This window comes from Phycodurus eques, chromosome 7 (assembly GCF_024500275.1).
Source record: "Phycodurus eques isolate BA_2022a chromosome 7, UOR_Pequ_1.1, whole genome shotgun sequence".
Classification (NCBI taxonomy): Eukaryota; Metazoa; Chordata; class Actinopteri; order Syngnathiformes; family Syngnathidae; genus Phycodurus; species Phycodurus eques.
The window spans coordinates 29,821,170-29,840,543 of NC_084531.1; the positions used below are offsets into that span (position 1 = coordinate 29,821,170).

General features: G+C 44.6%; 3 protein-coding genes across 4 annotated transcripts; 1 reads left to right on the forward strand and 2 right to left on the reverse strand.

Moving 5' to 3' along the window:
- Positions 1-64: 64 nt before the first annotated feature.
- On the forward strand, positions 65-845 carry zgc:174895 (uncharacterized protein LOC100126024 homolog). The gene is made up of 2 exons (XM_061682240.1): positions 65-118; positions 225-845. The coding sequence occupies exons 1-2, from the start codon at positions 65-67 to the stop codon at positions 564-566; spliced, it is 396 nt and encodes a 131-aa protein (XP_061538224.1). The 3' UTR covers positions 567-845.
- A 1,034-nt stretch (positions 846-1,879) lies between these two features.
- rab34a (RAB34, member RAS oncogene family a) lies at positions 1,880-8,670 on the reverse strand. The gene is made up of 11 exons (XM_061682101.1): positions 8,406-8,670; positions 7,124-7,203; positions 6,815-6,906; positions 6,671-6,736; positions 5,933-6,034; positions 5,764-5,828; positions 5,595-5,646; positions 4,950-5,031; positions 4,626-4,716; positions 3,471-3,578; positions 1,880-3,366 (listed from the first exon to the last, which is right to left on the reverse strand). Exons 2-11 carry the CDS (start codon positions 7,196-7,198, stop codon positions 3,296-3,298), a joined length of 804 nt encoding a protein of 267 aa, XP_061538085.1. The 5' UTR covers positions 7,199-7,203; positions 8,406-8,670; the 3' UTR covers positions 1,880-3,295.
- An 814-nt stretch (positions 8,671-9,484) lies between these two features.
- tlcd1 (TLC domain containing 1) lies at positions 9,485-16,703 on the reverse strand. 2 transcript variants are annotated; one of them, XM_061682478.1, is made up of 4 exons: positions 16,283-16,703; positions 14,077-14,159; positions 11,710-11,792; positions 9,485-11,536 (listed from the first exon to the last, which is right to left on the reverse strand). In XM_061682478.1, the coding sequence occupies exons 1-4, from the start codon at positions 16,583-16,585 to the stop codon at positions 11,094-11,096; spliced, it is 912 nt and encodes a 303-aa protein (XP_061538462.1). In that variant the 5' UTR covers positions 16,586-16,703; the 3' UTR covers positions 9,485-11,093. The 2 variants fall into 2 exon arrangements, with proteins under 2 accessions (XP_061538462.1, XP_061538463.1); XM_061682479.1 differs by having other exon boundaries at positions 9,485-11,489; positions 16,283-16,570.
- Between the last annotated feature and the right edge of the window lie 2,671 nt (positions 16,704-19,374).

Below are 19,374 nucleotides of genomic sequence, written 5' to 3' on the forward strand. Positions count from 1 at the left end.
CCCCCGCCCCCCCCCCGATATTTCTTGTTGATCACCGTTCCATTGACAGCTACTGAACTTGACAATGAATCGTCCCATCCGTCACCTGCGCCTTTTGATCGGCTACGAATTCAGACGGGTCTGAGCAAGTGACGACTCAAATGTGCGCTCTTGTATTTGTCGGACTCCTCGGCGAGCTGCGCGCCTCCCTCGTGACTGCAACGAGTCCGAGTTACTAATTTAAGCGTTGCGGGCAGCCCACCTCCGAATCCTTTCAGCGCCATGGACGTGTTGGAGCGTCCCAAAAGCCTGGTACCTCGCTCTCATGGCCCCCCGACGCCAAAGGAGCGGCGTTCGCCCGGCTGGACCCGTCCAGACTGCTACTGCAACTCGCAGGTAGTGTCACCGCTCGGCGGCGCGCAAACGACACGGGAACGCGCCGACTGAGCGTCTGTGACCCGTCCCAGGCCCTGGCAGACTGCGTGGAAGACATGCTGGGCCCCTTCCGCCACGACGCCATCGACCTGGTGGCCGGCATAGACGCCATGGGGATTCATTCTAGGTGTACCGACTTGACTTTAAAATAAAAACATACTCCGTTCCAATCTGGCGAACTGTGTGAAAGTGTGAAGCCCAAGATGCCGTTGATGCGTATTTGTTGCTTTCGGCTTTCGTTCGGTGGTGAAGATCGACACGTTCGGGTTCGGGTTTGGCCCGTGAAGTCTGTACTTCTGCTTGACGCCAAAAACAAACCTGTCAAGGGTTGGAAAAAAATAAGCAACATAAAAATAAATATAGAAGAATCAAACATTGACAATAATTTGTATTTTTTAAACAAACAAAACAAAACAAAATATTTTAGAAGAATCCAGTCAAAAAAAGTATATATATTTTTTTTTAATTAGTGAAATGTTTTTTTGTTTGTTTAAAAAAAAAAATACAAATGCTGTAATTTTATGAGGATATAGTTGTTGTTTTTCTTAGTTTTTTGGTTCTGTTTTTATTCCCCCCCCCACCCAGGAAAATGGGTCGTCTTATAACAATAAAATCACATTGAGCCAAGAAAAAGAATTGGAAAAGTTTTAATATTGCAGCATCACCATACCAACGTAGAGTTAAAACAAAAGTAGGATTTAAAAAATATATATATATCTTTTTGATTTTTAAATCAAAACAATGCATTTTTGAAAATAGTCAAATGTTTTGAGAAAGTTGTTTTCTTGAGATTTGTTTTAATCACATAAGTCATTATTGAGGGGTCCGTCAGTCAGCACAGCACAACTTTATTTCACTATTGCATTTTTATCAAATTATAATATTACCATTTTTTTTTAATTTGACAAATTTTGGAGGGGGAAAAAAAACCCTACTTTTTTCCTTGTAATTGAATGACTTTTCTTTTTGTCAAAGTCAAATGTTTTCTCATACTAGGGACACATTTATGATCCTAACATGACCATATTTTTTAAAAACAAAAAAATACATATTTTTGTCTCATACAATGACGACGACTATACCCTTGGGGAAAAAAAAAAGTTTCACCCTTGTAATTTCCTACCTTATTACCTTCTCTTCCTGAAAAAAAAAACCAAAACTTTTTCCTCACCATTTAACCACTTTCACTGCAATTTGGTTCATATATATAGTAATCATATATATGTATATATGTGAGTGGTCGGTGCCCGTTTTGTACGTTTGTTGGGCAGGCGTCGCCGCCGTGGCCACGGAGAACACCGAAAGAGGCAAGTGGATTAAAGACAATTACAAGTGCTCGCACTGCGTCCCTGAGGAGCTCCAAAGGCAAATCGATCAAAAACATTTGGACTCCTTCAAAAGCTTCACGCCACATTCATTCATTCATAGAATACATTGCAATGACTCGACCGCATGTCCCGCCGCATTCCTTTCAAAGAAAACATTTTATTGAACGTCATGTAATCATGCTATTAATACGTGGGAACATTTCAAAACGTGTTCCGTTTTTAACACTCATTGGCAACAAAAGAGCACGTTAGGTTTAGCTCACTCCATAAAGTTACCGCGTCCCTTTTACGACGTCATACGGCAAACCTTTCAAAAATAAAAATGGAGGAACAAAAAAAAGCAGGTAAATAGTGGCTTTACTTTGTATATGCGATATTTGTTCACGAGCCAGTCCCTCAATGATCATGTTGACTCTGTCTCAATTTCCACCTCGCATCGAGCCTCTCTCATGTGAACGCAAGCAAGCAGTGTATATTTCAAAAAGTACCCTTTTTCTACGCATTTTGTTCACATGTAAACTGTGATCTACGTCGTCACCCAAAAGGAACACTCGGGGGGAACAAATCTTGGATGGTCGACTTCAATTGTTGTTTGTGCCGGCAGAAGTTGTCAGCGTTATTTTGTGCATTTCCTTCGAATATTGTCTCGGGATGTCCGCGTTCGCACTGGTTTGGTTAGCGGGAAAATAAGACAATTCCATGGGTACCTGAATGCATCACAACAAACCAAACGAGTGACGTCCCCGCCTCTTACTGGTCATGATGAAATACTTTTTTTTTAATAAGTACATTTTTTGAGCATTTATATAAAAACAAAACAAAAAAAACAAATACACCAATAAAGTATTTTTCTTTTTAGAAAGTCTGTTTTTAAAGCAATCTACTAAATAGAAAAACTAAGTTTCTTTATCTTTTTTTTTTTTTTTTTTTGGGAAATAGTAGTAATGTTTTTCTTGAAAAAAGAAAATGTTCAACATTTAGGTTTTTTTTTTTCAAGGGAAAAAGTAGCACACAAGTATATTCAAGTTTTCGAGATGTGTTTTTTGGGGTTTGTATTTTTGTAGTATTATTTTTTTAGAAAAAAAAACTTGACACTTTAAATAATCAGGAAAAACACAGTACTCTTACAAGAATGGTCATGTTGTTCCACGTTTCGCAAACGAGTCAGGATAAACCTTTTCCTGTTGACTTCCTTGTGACCAATAAGAGAAGAGAAGAATGCCACTTGGTTCGTGTGCTGCATTTAGGCGCGCTCGGAATTTTTAACGTCAATCGAAACGGGGAACTCATTTTTCCCAATTTGGACCGGAGAAAGTCAACGACCGCTCCCGAGATCGCCTCACTCTATTGGGTTAAAGGCAGTTCTTGTTGCTTTTTCAGGCTTGCGATTGGCTAAAATGGCACTCGACGGGCTGAAAATATGATATTCAAACTCCCCACGCGCGCGTGAACTCGCGGCGTGAGGAAAAGGGGTCTTGGGGCCGGGAAAATGTGAGCGCGCCTCGCTCCTGCGTTCCCCGCAGCTTGCGAAGCGTCTGCCTTTGAACGCGGCGTCACTGACAGCAGGCCGGCTGCTGCTTCTTCTTGGACTTGGCGTACAGGTTGCTGCTGTTGCTCTGGATTTCTGCAAGGAGCACAAATTTGTGACAGGCTTGTACGCAGCTCACCCGACGGAGAAGATGTTTTATTTGTATTTTTTTTCGGGGGGGGGGGGGGGGGGGTACTCACTGATTATGTTGCCTATTTGCCTCGTTCCGCTCTTCTCCAGCTCGGCGAGAACGTTGATTTCGAATGCCAGCGACGCCACCCGGAAGAAGAACTCCTTCACGTTCTCCCCTGCAAGCGCAACAAGTGCGCGCGCACATATCGAGGGTGTGGTAATAAGGTCAGGGGTTATACCGCTTGCTTGGATGGCAGCATTCTATAAAGATGTCTTCAAGGCGCGGTGTATATTTTTGAAAGGCAAAAAAGTATCAAATACACAAAAAAACACGGACGGGCATTTGTTGAGAATAAAGTTATTATTATTCCCCCCCCCCGAAGATAAAGTAATAGTCATACAACAATTCTTGTCTTCGATCTCGAGAAAAAGCACCATTTTTTTTCAGCAATACAGCAGAACCTCAATTCACAAAGGCCTCAATTATCGAACGATTCCATTTACAAACCGCAGAGCGAACGTTTCACTTGTCCATTTTATGCCAGGCAGCGGCGCCATTTGGTGCCGACTTGTCGTCAAGGAAACAAGCTGCGAGCCAAGAAGTCCAGGTCAAGCGGATTTCACGTCTTTCCACGTTCTTCACGATTGTCGCAACCGCTTTGTTCAACTCGAGGGGTTTTGTCATTTCCGGCTGGCCGCGAAGAACCCGACGTGACGCTGTTTGGGCGCGTGCCGGTCGCGGCGCGGAAAGGACGGTTTGTCGCTGCACATCCAATCGCATCGGTTCCCGCGTGGCCTGAACCCGTACTGGCTTCAAAATGCGAGTCTCCGCTCTGGCGACGCACGGCGAGCGGCCAACGGTCGCCGTTACGACACGGCATCTCGCTTCCCCAAAACTTCAAAACCTTTCTTGTCGCTTGCCTGTACTTGATTTTTAATCGATTACCCTATTTCATGTTTGACATATAGTTTTGTACACCTTTATAAAGTGTGCAAACGTTTACTTTTGTTGGAGGCTGGAGACAATTTTCCCCGTTGACCTTGTTTCTACTGGGAAAATGATGGTCAATTTTTAAACCCCGTTGAAGAACCAATGACATTTGTTAATTGAGTTTCCACTGTACTTTTGCTTCTCCTCCAAATGCCACCCCTTATGAATTTCCATCTCGTGGCACGGTCGCTTTGATTTTGCGAACACTCGTCCACCCGTAAGTGGCATTCACCTGTGAGCGACGACAGCGTCCAATACTCTGCCCGCATCTCCTGCGCCACCTGGAGGGCGTCCTGTTCAATCAGAGAGTACTGGGCAGGAGACTGCAAGACAAACAACGTCCCGTCAGACCGGTCTCCAATTAGACGCCTTAAATAACGACTGCTGAGACTTTTGTCCAGGCAGGCAGGCAGCCAGAATATTCGGAGCGACACGGCTCCCAAAACAAAAGTCGAACAAGAAGGTGTCGCCGGAAGCTGCGCCACGCGGTGCCAGGAAAAGCTCGCAAATCCACAGAATCGCGTCCGGGACGGTGGCGAGAGCGCGGCGGACGTACGCTCATGTCTTTCTTGGTGCCGACCAGGAACAGCTGGACCGCCGTGGGGTCGTTCTCTCGCAGGGCGTCTTCGAGCCATTGCCTGAAAAGGAAAGCACACCGACGACAACTCCGCTAGTCGCCTCGTGTCGCGTCGCGCCGCGCCGCGCGCGCGCGAACCCTAACCCACCCGAACCGATCACAGCCGAACGCTAAGACGGGAGTAACCGAGCTTTTTGAAACCGAGAGCGAAATTCCCTTTCATCATGGCGCCGTTAATAATTCCTGACAAACATTTGCGTGAAGACAACGACCCACGTGAACGATTTCTCACGATAATTCGGACAGCGATCAATATATAATGATCACTTGTGCAAAAACGTCCCGAGATAATCACGACGTCCCGTCGCCGGTGAGGGCGCCGCATCGGCGACGCTTGCCCTAACCTAACCCGGCCCCATCCCGACTCGCAATCACGCTAAACGGCCCCAACCTAACCTCACCACAACTCACCCCCAACCCCATACTTTGGATTTTGTATCATTACCCTCGATTTAACCCCCCTTAACCAACCCCAAATCCAAACTGCAGCAATAAACCAACCCTAACGAACGCTAAGCCAAACTGCGAGAGAGAGAATGAGCGCAAAGTCAACGCAATAGTTACCTGCTGTGTTCCAAAGACTTCACGTCGGTAACGTCGAACACGATAATCACGACTGCAAGAAAAACATTGTGACATACACGACACACGTACGGACAGACCTTTTCAGAATCTTTGACACAATAGCATCGTAGTGAAAAGGTTGGATCGGTGAAGGTCGCCCTTCGCTCACCCTGAGCTCCTCTGTAGTACGTGGACGCGATACACTTGAACCTCTCCTGACCCGCCGTATCCCACCTTAAACGAACCGAGAGGGGGGGGGGAAACAAAAAAAACAAAAAAAACCCACGGAGTTACGGCGGGATGGCGCTCCGGCGATTCCTTTAGCGGCCGAGACTTACAGCTGCAGGCTGAAAGGAACACCGAGCACCTCGAAGCGCTCCATCTCAAAGTCCACGCCGATGGTGGCCTTGTAGTTCTTGTCAAACGCGTCCTTGCAAAACCTGAGCGGGACAACGTGCGCGCTGTTGGAAATCGTAGGCGAATGCAGAGTGCGCTATTGTTTGCAATTCGGACACCCAATCCAGAGGCGTCACAGTTAATCGATGAATCGAAATCTCTTTCACTTCCAATTGTCTGAATCCTCTGATTTCAGCCTCTCAACGGAAAATATTCCGACTTCTCAAGTTATTCGTGAAAGCTTATCGGATCATCTTTTGTTGGATCAAAATAAGACATTTGCAAACATCCGCCTTTACCTTGGACAACAACGATCGACGTTTTTTTGTAGATTTTCCGACATGTTATGGACCACGCCAGGAACTGAATCATAAACAATGTATGGAGAAAATAACATACCGTATTTTTCGCACAATTATCGACACCTTATGATATCGTTTCACCTTGTTTTCACAGTGACCGCCGCAAGAGGGCGCTCTAGGCCCGTGTATCTGTACCTGCTACTGCTGTACCTCTGAAAATGGATTAATTTCAACATTAGCGGCAGGCAACGTCGTGCAAAGTCAGCTGAATGTCGGGGAAAAAAAGATTTAGCAATAATCTTTGGCGCAAAAAGCATTTTTCCCCCCGATTAATCGATTCAGAAAGCACTCGATAGTGACAGCCCTGGCAAATCTCACCTGTTAATCAGACAGGTTTTGCCCACGGCCAAGTCGCCCACCACGATCACCTTGGAGATTTTAAACCTGCGGAAACCAAGAAAGGCGGCGTCAAGCAGCGAACGCCTCGTCGTCGTCGTCGTCTTTCGGTGTCCTCGAACGCACCCGACCGTGCCGGTGCGCCGCTCCTGGCACGCCGCCTTCACTTTGGGGTCGAAGTCGCGCTCGACGTGGAGCGCGGCGTCCTCGCAGAAGCACTACCGCAAGATGCGTGGATTAGGGGAATGTTTTAGCAATTATTTCATCATCCTTCCATAACGCTCACTGTCAAATTTGACAGCAATACAAATTCTTTCACCCTGAAATTTGGTGACTGTCTTTTTTGTTTTGTTTTTTGTGTGTCCCCCCCCTCCTCCCCCCTCCCCCCTCCCCCACTATCTTTTAAGAGCGGTGTTGAGGATGTAAGCGTTTTACGTGAGGCAGCTGCGGGATGACGCGGTCCTTGCGAACGGGCGGGAACACGCTCATGGTTGGACCTCGTGTCGACATCAAGCCTGGTGGTGAAAGTTTTTGGAAGAGAGGTGTTGAGTACGCCAGGTGTATTTTGTTTTGTTTTGTCACACCAAAAAGACTAAACCCTCCAAGTACCGCAATTATCACCAACTTGAAGATACGCAAGGCAAAGTCAAAATTGTATGCGACTAAATGTTTCAAAACAATGTTTCCAAGATGAAATGCAAATGTATCGAATTCAAAAGTTAAATACAACCGAACTGCACTTCGGCAATGATTCTTTCAAATACCACTAGAGGGAGCCCAATCTGCAGCAAGCCCGAAATGGTGTATTTTCTCAAATAGCGCCCTCTGCTCTTATAAAAATCATTGCCAGGTTCATTGTTCACGAGCAGACGTGGCATCTGTAAAGCTGACGTTCACGGTGGGGTTCAAATAGTTGCGGTAGTAATCATACAATCGCTAGTGATTTTTTTTTTCCCTGTCCAAAACACAGAAAATGAAGGTGTTTTTTTTCCATGATTAGATTAAAAATAAAATCCACATTGTGTATTTTATTTTTATTTTTTGGGGGGTTTTTTTAGGCAGTGATCATCAATTGTAAAAAATACACACAGCTCTGGAGAAAATTTAAGAGAACCAACTTTACAAAAACTTGGATTAATGGGGCATTCAGGTCCTACAGGGAAACAAAAGAGCAACAAAAATGAACCGATCAAGATTTGGTTCGGCTCCCAAAAGGCATCGAGACCACTAGCGTCGGTTGCCATGGTGACGCTAACAGACCAGCGGCGAGTCGCCCCTCTTCAAATTTTGCCTGGCTCCGAAAAGTTGCCAAATGTATCCGGCACAATACACGACGTGAATCAGTCGCAATATTGTCGAATTGTCATTTTGAAAAGACTTTCGATGTGTGTGGTCCTCGTCTCAAAGAATGCTGCGGTTGGGGGGCACGAAAACGCGTTATTTTGTTATCAACGACAGAAAAGCAGACAACTTTAATCGGTTTATCATCTTAACTTTTAAGCCTACTCCTCGTCGAATGTGCTGAAGAAGACTCATTTACGAAGTTAGTCCCTTCCAACTAACGGCTTTTAAAGGCAATATCGCCCCAAGTGTGTCTTTTTGTAGCGCTATCACACATTAAAAAAAAGAACACTCGTAGTTTAACACGTAAGTGAACGTAAAAAAAAGAGGAAAAAAAAACCCGAGTCTGGCAAAAAGAGAAAAAAAAAGACGATACCTCAGCGAGACGAGGTGGTGGTGGTGGGGGTGGGGGTCCCCCTCCTTTTTTCCTCTCTTTAAGCTCCAAATGTCATTCAATGCGCGGCCTGCACGGTCGTGCTCATAGCAGCAGTGGCAAATTGTGGCTTTTTATGGCGAATGTTGGCGACGAATGCTGAGGGGGGGAGAAGAAGCACGAATGGGACCGAAAATCTTCAATCCAAGATTCCATTTCGGCGCAGCATAGCGCGTCCCCTGCTGGACGAATTGAGAAATTACCGGAAGTGATGTTGAAATGAGGAAGTGCACCAGACGTGACGTCAAAGGAAATGTTATGGATGTTGACTGAAATATAAGTAATAAAAGTTAATTATTAATACATTTTAATTGTTCATCACGTATATTTATCATCTACAATGGCTCTAAAATGTATTTATATTCTTATATTTATTCCCCAAATTCGGCCGCGGGGGCTCTGTACTACGGCTCTGTTCGAGGGGCGAGGGGGACGCGACGTTCAAATCCTACAGGAAGAAAAAAAAAAATTCAGAATATACTTCACCATCCACTTTAAAAACGTTTGGTTATTGTTGTTACCATGTTTCCATTTAAACGTTAACGTCCGACATGTATATCGTATATCACAATACTGGCCAGTGTCCACTATCTTCATGAAGTGGACATTGGAAGTATTTGAATACACTAAATTACGACAATCGGCGATGCTAACCTAGCCAATCCGGCTCGCCCTCCACCGCTTTACCCCGTTTCAAGTTGTTTTTTTAAAAAAATATATAAAATAGTATAAACTATATAATGTATTTGATCGTTAGAAAGGCCCAAATACACGTACACGTAAGTCGTTTGTGAGCATACCTTTGAACGCTTCCATGTTTGTGCTGTTACCTTCAACTAGGTGTGTGTTCTAACCATATAAAGCCAAACCTCTTATGAAACATTATTTTCAAATCACTCCAATGTATGTGGGATTATAACTGCATCACACTGTGACTTCTCTGGAGCTGTATAAGGGTTCTAATTAATGGAATAATGACAATTATGTGTACAACAGCACCAGAAACACAATTAAAACGCAACATTTTTTTTATTAAGCAAGTTTAATTAGTAGTTTCACTCCGAATCAAAACACATTTGTCGTCACTTCATAGGAACACACATTATTGTCACAGTCGAGTGTTTAGTGATTAAACAACAAAATGGCATCAAAGCAATTTCTGCACTAACTCGAACTAATTTGTTGTGTTTTTAAAAGGCACTGCTGTACAGGTCAGCTATTCTATCTTCATTTCAGTCCGTGCACTTGTCATTGTTAACTTGCTTGAAATCAAATAACAATGTAATATTTGGGTGACGGCTGATTTATGGCATCATTTTGGGATAAGTGAAACGCGTCTTAGCTCGAATGTGCACTTGCGGACGTTCAGATCAACATTTGACAGACATCAAAAAGGTAAACATTGTAAAAATGTGGGAAAACAGGAACACTTATTGCAGACATTCCAGACTTACGACCTGCGGGTACCCTGAAAGACACAAAAGAGGAAAGCGCGGACTTTTCCATTTTGGAATTCTCAACTGGTGTCTGTGTGCTAAGCTAACAGCTAACAAAGAAGACAGAGGACATATCACAGAAAAAGGACTTTTTATGGCCTTTACGCAAACACTTGGGCCTGCAAAATGCCAAGTGTCATATCGGAAGCTCGGTGATGGATGAAGTGCTGCCGCCACGAGCGAAAACGCACTCAATGCTTTTATGAGTTTTGATGGAGGCTCGCATGCGCTTCGCCACTCCCAAATCAACTGGCTCCGCCCTTACTCATCACGGTTAACTGTAAAGCCGTTTTCACGTTGGCACACCCAGGTCATGGGAATTCGCAAAGGCACATATTGGGGGGGGGGGGGATAACCCCCAAAAAGTATTCAATAAGCGGGGATATACCGCCAATAAGCATTTTCGGGACAGGTTCCTCCCCCCCACGCCACAAAAAAAAACCTCACACCCACGGGCAATTTAGAGTCTTCAATTAACCTACCACGCATGTTTTTGGGATGTGGTAGGACACCGGAGTACCCGGAGAAAAGCCACGCAGGCACGGGGAGAACATGCGAACTCCACGCAGGCGGGGCCGCGATTTGTGCTAACCAGTCGCCCACCGTGCCAGCCACTCGATATGATTGATTTCAAATGTATAACATGCCGTACGTAAACATGAACATTGGATATGGTCGTCTTTGGTAGCTCTTGAAGACATCTTGTGTAAAACAAACGATAGCGTCTATGTTCAATATTTCCACAGGCACTTCGCCATTGGGCTCCGCCGCTCACCTGAACCGGAAGGAAGTGCTTCGGACTCTCTCTTTTGCCCAATGCGCAATTTGGTTGCACATAAGCTCTGTATGACATAGGCAACCGTTGCCTAGCCGTGTTTTGGGAGAAAGGCGGAAGAGCCGGCAAAACCCAAGGAGAGCCGGGGTTCGAACCCTGAACAATCTCGAGCGTACGGCTTGTGTGTGAACCGGTTGTAAATGGTGAAAGAAAAATGCATAAAATCTCATCTTTGAGGTTTCGAGTGTTACGCAAATATCAAAAGGATCCCAAGACGTATTCAAGCAAGCATCGCAACCACCGAATTCAGACTTTGCACCATCTCCAGAATGCTCCAAACAGCTACAACAAAGGCGTCGCTCAATCGGTGAGGAACTTCTTGGAGTCGCGCGTGCCGTTGCGGTCCGCGTGGCCGCCGCGCCAAAAGAAGTCGGAGCAGATGAGGCGGTAGAAGTAGACCAGGATCATGACGTTCATGACCATCATGGAGGCCAGGAAGAGGAAGGCGTTGTCCAGCCACGAGTAGTTGCTCCCGATGTACCAGGTGAGGTACAACTGCGGCGCCAGGCGGAAGGACACGAAGGTGCAAATGTTGAGCACCTTGTTGACGCGGTAGGCGGTCGAGGAGGCGGCGCCCGCCAGCTTGAGCATCAGCCGCAGGTGGAGCGTCACGCTGTTCACCTCCACGAACAGCGCCACCACCGCGCCGCCCACGTACAGCTGCGTGTAGAGTGCGTACAGGAAGCTCCAGATCACCTGACAACACAGCGGAGGACGGGCATGGGCGTCACCGGAAAGCGCCGCTTCATTGTCCGTACACATCGAAGCAGGTCAACAAGTACCCCCCAAAAAAAGTTCGCTATAGTTTACGCGAGCAACTTGAGCTACTCTAATTATATAAATCCATTTAAAAATGGCACTTTTGCCGAGCCTGGTCCAAATGTGAATTGTAACGTGTATTGTAATGTTTTCTTACAAGCGTGTGGTGGATGAGGAATTCCCAGGATTCTTTTCCGTGTCCCGTCAGGATGATGTCTGCCGCGTCTTGCACAAAATATCCTGAGAGGTGACAACGGACAAAAATAAGCGTGCATCATCAGCCGCGTGCTCTTCACATATATTTTCTTGACGTTTTACTCGTCGTATGTACGCCGATTATGGCTCCAGTTCAAAAAAATGAAACATTTATTTTCACGTTTTTTTCCCTATTCATTTTTTAAAAAATATATTCTGTTTTTCCTATTTTTTAACTGTACTGAATTTGATTTCCCCCCCATCAAAATCTGCACTATTTAGTACTTTATTATTTTCTTTTATATTAGTTTGGTTCTATTTTTAATGTTTGATTTTTCCGACTTTATATTTTCTTAAAAGTAATTGTAGTCAATTTGTTTAACTGTATTCACACTTTTAAAATGATTTTTTTTTTAATTTAATTCTGTTTTACTTTAGTTGTTCATACTGTCTAAATTGTTGTTCAAATGTCCTATTTGATTTTGTCAATTTATTTATGATTTATCTCTCTGCCAAATTTGTCTGTACTATATTAGTATTTTATTTTGATTTCCCCCCCCCCCCACTGTATACAGTTTACACAACAGTATATTAGCATTTGATGTATTTTAAACATTTTCCTTTATTCGTTATGCAATTGCGACTCTTTTATTCTAATGTTTTTGTATTGAACATATTTTTTTTTGCACTTCATTTTTAATTGCGGACGACAGCACTTATCTCGTGACGTCGGTATCTTGCTAATCTGGTGTTCAGGTTTAAATTGTTACATTTCGCAAGCGCTTCCACCGTGAATAATAACCCTTAATGCATTACTGCATGTTCAGAAGTAAACATTTGACAAAAATGACCAAACAGACTTCCTTCTGGAGCTAATGCTACTAGCGCTAATTGTGTCCTTTTGGTTATGTGCTTTGGCTGCAGCGGTTTGGAGTGACTGAGAGTCTTTTTGTGCCTGGGAGCGAGTGGCACGCCGCGACCAACACACACACACACACACACACACACACCAACAACAAGTGTGCCATTGCGTGTGTCTGCGTGTGTGTGTGTTAACGAACAACACAAGTGAGCGTTGTCAGGGGCCACACCTCCCCAGATTTGCATCTTCGTGCTTGCGCACAAGACGCACCGCGGCAACAAGCTCCTGTTGAGTCTTGGGAGGAATTATCGTTAGGTGATTTGAGTCGCCGCCACTTTGGTGGCGCTTGTGAAACAGGTGAGGGGGCGCCACCCGCCCGGGAGGGTGCCGGGAACGCCTACACGCCCGAGGATAACGACGCCTGCGTGCCATCATTTTGTTCTGACACAATAACGAATAGACGCAGATGCGACATAAACGACCGCGAAGCACCTTCGGTGTCCTCATCAGAATCGCTCCATGAAAATGGAGCAGAATCCGAAAACTCTTGAGGCCTTGTTAGAAGTGGCCAAACATTTGCACACATCCCACTACAATGATAAGTCTCCTAAAATGTGTTTCCTTCATTGTATACATTGTTTTCCCTATTCATCAGATGTACTGCTCTGCTAACTACAGTGTGTGTAGTAAGTGTTTTTTTTTTTTTTTTTTTTTTTTTTTTACATGGTTTTATTGTCCCACATTAAGTTATGTGACAAAACAAGTCATTCTATTTTCATAATCATATTGAACATTTGACTCGTCTTTGAAATTACTGTCCATCCTCGGATGGTTTCAGTGACATTTTGTCAATCTTCAATGGAGGCTGAAGCAGGAGGCGGTTGCAGGATAAATATGTATTTGTGGTACGTTCGAAACACCGGATGCCAAAGGAACTATTTGCGCGACGTCATTACGTAGAAAGTCAAAACAAGTAGGCAAAGAGGCGCAAATTCGTGCCGGGCAACACGTAAAACGCGTTTGACGTGATGCGAGGCGAACAGGGACGCTTGTAGGGAGGGCCGGGAGCCGGGGGCACTGCTTCATTTATAATATTTGCTTGATGTGTTTCTACATAATGCACAATTTGTAAAACAAACCTCTAAAATGAAACGTGTATATATTCTCAATAGAATACCACATTGACTTTTTATATTTCTAATTGTACAATCTTTGTACAGTCAGCGGAGGATGTCGCCACTTCTTAAAAATCTAAATTGCGGCATTCATTTGCCCTACTGGAATGCAATAAGGCTTTGAACGCCTCTTTCGGAACTAAGAATAAAATAATAAGAGCAACAGGTGGATCCGTCTGTGAGAAATGTGGTGGGAAAAAGCGTTCCCAGTTCTGGGAACGCTTTGCAAAATTCCCCCGTGAAAACTGGAAGGCTGAAGTCAGATGCGGGCAATGACGATGCGTTCACTGACCTGTTGAAACGCACACGAGCAGGTAGGACAGCGACGTGTGGTGAGAGTGGAGGTCGCTTATCGTCTCGGGCCAAACCAACGCACTGTGGGGGCGGAAAACACTGCTTTTAACACACAATAAATAATGAGTTTAATACATCTTGGACATAATAATGATAATAGAAAATGTATCGTAATAATAATGTTGCATTTTGGGGGAAAGTCTTTTTTTGTTTTAAATGTGATGCTACACGGAAAAAGTCTTAATTCTTCAAGGAAAAACAAATTATACATTTTTAAGAGAGAGAAAAAAAAGAGAAAAATCTGTCTTTGTAGTTGAAGGGAAAAAAGTCTTGATTTTTGTCAGCGTAAAAAAAGTTTTGCGAGTTTTGAAAGCTCAACTCTTCAAGAGAAAAAAACTGTCGAGCACAAAAAGGCCATTTTTTCAAGAATTCTTTTCATCATTGTTGGGGGGGTGGGGGGAGAAGCACACTCAAAAGTCCTATTTTTTTCAAAGAAAATCTTACATTTTTTATGAAAAAAAAGCTTACATGTTAAAGAAAAAAGTTGTCATTATTCAAGAAAAAAAGTATATATTTTTTTTTTTTAGATAAGTAGTAATAATTGTTTAAGGAAAAATGTAACTGGAGTGGTCTCAATTTTTCAAGGAAAATGTCATAATTTCTCCCAAAAAAACCAGTCTTAATCCTCAAGGAAATATTTCAGGGGGCAGTTTTGAATGTTTTTCTGTTAAAAATCCAATCTTCCTGGAGAATGTGAACACTCCTCCAGTGGTGAGTCACCGAAAAGTTTGTCTTTGGCAGCGGCGGCAGCAGCAGGTTTTTCCGGTCGCTGTCCGACCAGCACGAGTCGGACTTGTATTTCAACTGTTCCGCACTGCTTGCAAACTTGGAATGAGCTTTTTTTTTTTTTTTTTTTTTTTTTTTGGGGACTCGTGAACTCGACTAAACATGCCCGCTTTGACACATACAGCACATGACTGGACAATGGTGCCCCAGTGTCCCGGACGACGTACACGCGCGCGCGCACGCGCACACCCTCTATTTGAGCAGAAGTACAGATATTTTGCTGTGGTGGGAAGTAACAAAGTACAAATACTTTGTTACTTTACTTATGTAGATTTTTCAGGTGTCTGTACTTTGCTGAAGATTTTTTTTTTCTGAACCCTTAAAAACATCTACTTAAATATAACCAAACAAATAAATAAATAGGGGAAAGAAAGTATCGAGGTCTGTTTTCGAATAGGAACAGAAAAGTGCTTTGCGCTTTCTAATAGTCAAAGACTCCGACAAATGCTACATTCCCGTACAGTACGATCATTTCGCCACTTCTGCTGTGACAAAGTCTTCGCAAATGTAAGAAATATTCAAGACATTTTGGATGTTGAGGCTTCATTCTTGTTTGCGTCCACTCACAGATGACATTTGCATAAATGAATGACGTACACGTGTTTCACTTTTGTCTGAAGACAGCAGCCGTCAACAACAGAATATTTCAAACCGAGCTTGTCGTCATGCGCGTTAGCCTAGCATACACAGGAAGTCAGCTAACCTGTTTTCCGGGATTTTGGTCACGTGACACTCTGCTCCCAAATTCGTAATTTCCCCTTCTTCTTTTTTTTTTTTCCACGTCGAGCGATATTTCAATCCGATTGTTTGTGGCCACGTTTTAGCTGCTAGCTGTTCGTTAAACCAAGCTAGCTCGCGGCTAATGTGATTTTTGGACGTTTGGAACAAACTGGCCAGGGACAAATTGTGACGTTCAGGTCAAATCCATTTCGGAACAAAAAAAAAAATATATCCTACGTCATTTTCTTGGCTTTTATTTCTTCAGAATGTTACATTTCAGACCAAAGTATTTCCCAACTGACCCGGACGTAGCATGGAGTCCAATTGTAATATTTCACTTCTTGTATTCGCCTCCAATTGTGTTGCATTTTCAGTCATCGATTAGCAGACACGTGAAGACATTTATTTATTTTTATTTTTTATTTTTTTAAATATTATTTCCTCCCCCCCCCAGCTCGAACGCTCTATTTTAAAAGAGTTGAAATCTTTTGCCACCATTCTTTTGACAAAGTAAGTTTTCAAATGTAGCGAAAAACAGATTGTGGCTACTTTGCTGCTCTTTTTGACAAAGTAGCTAAGCGGACGTTTGTTCTCAAATGCAAAATCTATCGAAGTACTTGTAAGTGTTGTCGTCGTACCTCGAGACGGCCCAGGTCCCGGTCACGAGCGAGTGCACCATGGACACGGAGAGGTTCCTCCACTTCCACGCTCGGAAGTCGTCCCGGAGCACCGCCGCGGGCGGGGGGAGCTTCCGCACGAGCCCGTGGACCACCCTGAAGAGCGCCGAGAAGAGCACCACCGACGCTCCCGGGTGCCTCTTGAGCACCGCGACCAGGGCCTCCATCCTCGCTCGCGGGGTGGGGCGGGTGGTGCGCGGAGCTGGCTGCGAGCGGACTGGAGCCCGACTTTGTGTCGTCTTTTCTTTTCCACTCCAAATTCATAAAAAGATGAAGAAGAAGAAGAAGAAGAAGAAGATGCGGGCGGGGGCACTCGCCTGTTGCGCCCCGCGTCGTCGCTCTCCGCTCGGCTCCGAGTGAAGGAGGGTGTGGGCGGGGGGCGGGGAGGGGAGGGGGGCAGATGGAGCGTCTCGTCTTGCGTGCACACAAACGCAAGAGGGAGGCGCGAGACACGACGGACGACGTTCGCAACGCGCACAAGGACTGCCAAGTGGATCAAAGGCACGCGAAATCACTTTGAAGGTTCCACCTCGCAGGACTTGCTGCGCCGCTTTGCGTTTGAATGACAACGACTGACTTGTCAAACTGTTTTCGCACAAAGTAACATGGAAAGACCGCGCCTGGCTCTCCGCGTGAACCACAAAGACAGCAGCGTAGTCGGCCTAAAGGCCCGACCGAAGCGTCGCTTCGTGAGTCGCCCAACGGCACGGCGATTTGAAACGGGTCGCAGCCCATCGAAATGCACATTTCGCTCACCCTAAAAACACATCGCAGGTTTTCATGCGAGCGAGGGAATGGACATACAAGTACATTTCAAGTATCAAATGCTGTCTTTTACATCAAGACTTAACTATATGTATAGATAAGAATCTACTTGTGTGTGAAAAAGCAAAGCGTGCGGCCAAACTGGATAGCCGATCACCCGACGTTCTGGCGCAACGGTCGCCCTTTAATTCAAAATCGCACCTCAATAAATGTTGAAAACCAAAAATGTAAATGCCCAAAGTTCAACGCCATTGAACTGTACGCAGACAGTGGTTCTTTTGCATGCCACGAGGGGGAGCTCGCGTACGCCACGTGCTACCACACTTTTGAGAATCACTGCTGAACAAAACAACCCACGCAGGCACGGGGGGCGGGGGGGGGAGAACACGCAAACTCACCACAGGCGGGGTCGGGGATTGAACCCCGGAGCTCAGAACTGTGAGGCAGTAGTACACAGTGATAACACAATTAAATAGAATTGTAAACAATTAAACCGTTTTTTTTTTTTTTTTTTGGCATCATGATAATTCAATGGGCATTGTGCTGTTCCTTCTGGCGTGTGTGATTTGGCCACCAGGGTGCAGTATACTACATGCAGACAGAATACGCACTGTTGCATTGAGTATGGAAGAGTAGCAGATCGTCGCAAGTAAACTGCAAACATATGAATTGTGTTTTTCACAGCGGATAAAGAATATATGACTGCATGAGTTGGTTCAAAGTTTTACGACCACTTTAAAATGCTCGGTTCGATGCTAGGCTTGTTAGCGCATCTCTAGTGTTTTTTTTTTTTTTTAATGCACTTCAAATTAACTGTGCTAGTATCCCCAAATAATCGCATTTTATATTTTGCTTCACAAGGCAGTATGAGATCTTTTTGATGGGCTGAACAAAATAATCCACCAGATGTCAGCAAAAGCGCACGTTGAGAAAAGCTGGTTGCTCTAAAAGTGTGCGGTTCTCCACAAAACCGCTAGGTGGCACATGAAAACTGCAGAAAGGGCTTTTTGCTGGAACATTCTCACTCACTCAGTGATCGTCAACCCGGGTTAGGGGTTTTAAAGATATGCTTAGAGGTTCAAATTAGGGTTTCAAATCCGGGGTTAGGGTTTAAAATTGGGGGTTCTAAACAAGGATTACGGTTTCACATTGGGGTTTTAAAGACAGTGTTAGGGGTTTAAGCCTGGTTCAGGTCTCAAACTCAGGGTTAGGGTTTCAAATGAGGGTCTCGAGTCTGGGATAGGGTTTCATATTAGGCTTTGAAGTTTGAGTTAGGTTTTCACATTAGGATAGTATTCGGGTTTCATGTTGAGATTTCAAACTTGGTCAAAGGCTAGGGTTTCCATACCAGGGTTATGGTTTCAAACAAGGCCCAGGGTTTCGCATTGGGGTCCCAAGCCTGCGGGGCTATATGTTGCCTAACGCGAGAGGTGAAAAGTTGACACTGAGCATTTGTTATGATCACAAGCAACACCAAATAACCTTCAAACGTCCCGTGTGAGTTTCAGCGCGGCGCCTTCCCCGATACCGGCTGTCGCATTGTCGCGCGCTCAAATATGTCGCCGGGCCGGTCCCCGCGGGAGGCAATGTCGCAAACTTCCTCCAGGTGCTTTTTCTCGAGATGTTATATTCCTGAGAAAGAGGCGAGCCGGGCTTTCTCAAGCCGCCCCCGCTCGGCTATCTTCGGAAGCAAGAAGCTATAGCTGCGCTAAGCCGTCGTGGCGCGCTTTTCGATGGCGCGTAATAAGTCGTGTTCCTGCACAGACGTTTCTTTGTCACGGCACAAAGCGTTGATTGTCCAGCACGCTGTCTCCATTTCACATCACTTTCCTCCAGACGGCACCCAAGTAGGTGGCGGCCGTTTTGGGTTGCGTCCATCTCCATAACATGAAGCTTTATCAAAACGATGTCACATAGGATTCCATTTCCTCCAGACAGCACTGGAAGTGGAAGTCAGCCTTTTTGTTGGCGAGCGCTGTTTTTCAGTTAGCAAAATTGAAGTGATCTATGAATTATGCTGTGAAGGCGATCATTTTGCAAATTTTGGGCGGGTTTTGGGGGCGTCCCGTCTGGCGGGCCGTAAAATACAGATTTTCACTTTCATTATTTTTTTTCTTGAACAAACCCCTTTTCTTGGAAAAATAAAATTTGAATCTCTTATTATTTCCATTTCCTCCCAAAAAAAAGTTAATTTTTTTTTATGTTCCAACAAGTTGGACTTAAAACTTTTTTCCATCAAAATACAGATGTATTCCACAAAAATATGATGTAATTCTTGTAAGATTTTC

What these genes read in the sequence shown, in the direction of transcription:
- zgc:174895 (XM_061682240.1), top strand. Translation starts at nt 65, where the DNA reads ATGAATCGTCCCATCCGTCACCTGCGCCTTTTGATCGGCTACGAATTC. An exon ending in TCGGCTACGAATTCAGACGG is followed by an intron (nt 119 to 224) that starts GTCTGAGCAAGT and finishes TACTAATTTAAG; the next exon opens with CGTTGCGGGCAGCCCACCTC.
- rab34a (XM_061682101.1), bottom strand. Translation starts at nt 7,198, where the DNA reads ATGTCGACACGAGGTCCAACCATGAGCGTGTTCCCGCCCGTTCGCAAG. An exon ending in CGGCGCACCGGCACGGTCGG is followed by an intron (nt 6,737 to 6,814) that starts GTGCGTTCGAGG and finishes TGGTTTCCGCAG; the next exon opens with GTTTAAAATCTCCAAGGTGA. An exon ending in GACGCTGTCGTCGCTCACAG is followed by an intron (nt 3,579 to 4,625) that starts GTGAATGCCACT and finishes TTGCGCTTGCAG; the next exon opens with GGGAGAACGTGAAGGAGTTC.
- tlcd1 (XM_061682478.1), bottom strand. Translation starts at nt 16,585, where the DNA reads ATGAATTTGGAGTGGAAAAGAAAAGACGACACAAAGTCGGGCTCCAGT. An exon ending in GGGACCTGGGCCGTCTCGAG is followed by an intron (nt 14,160 to 16,282) that starts GTACGACGACAA and finishes CCGCCCCCACAG; the next exon opens with TGCGTTGGTTTGGCCCGAGA. An exon ending in GCTCGTGTGCGTTTCAACAG is followed by an intron (nt 11,793 to 14,076) that starts GTCAGTGAACGC and finishes GTCACCTCTCAG; the next exon opens with GATATTTTGTGCAAGACGCG.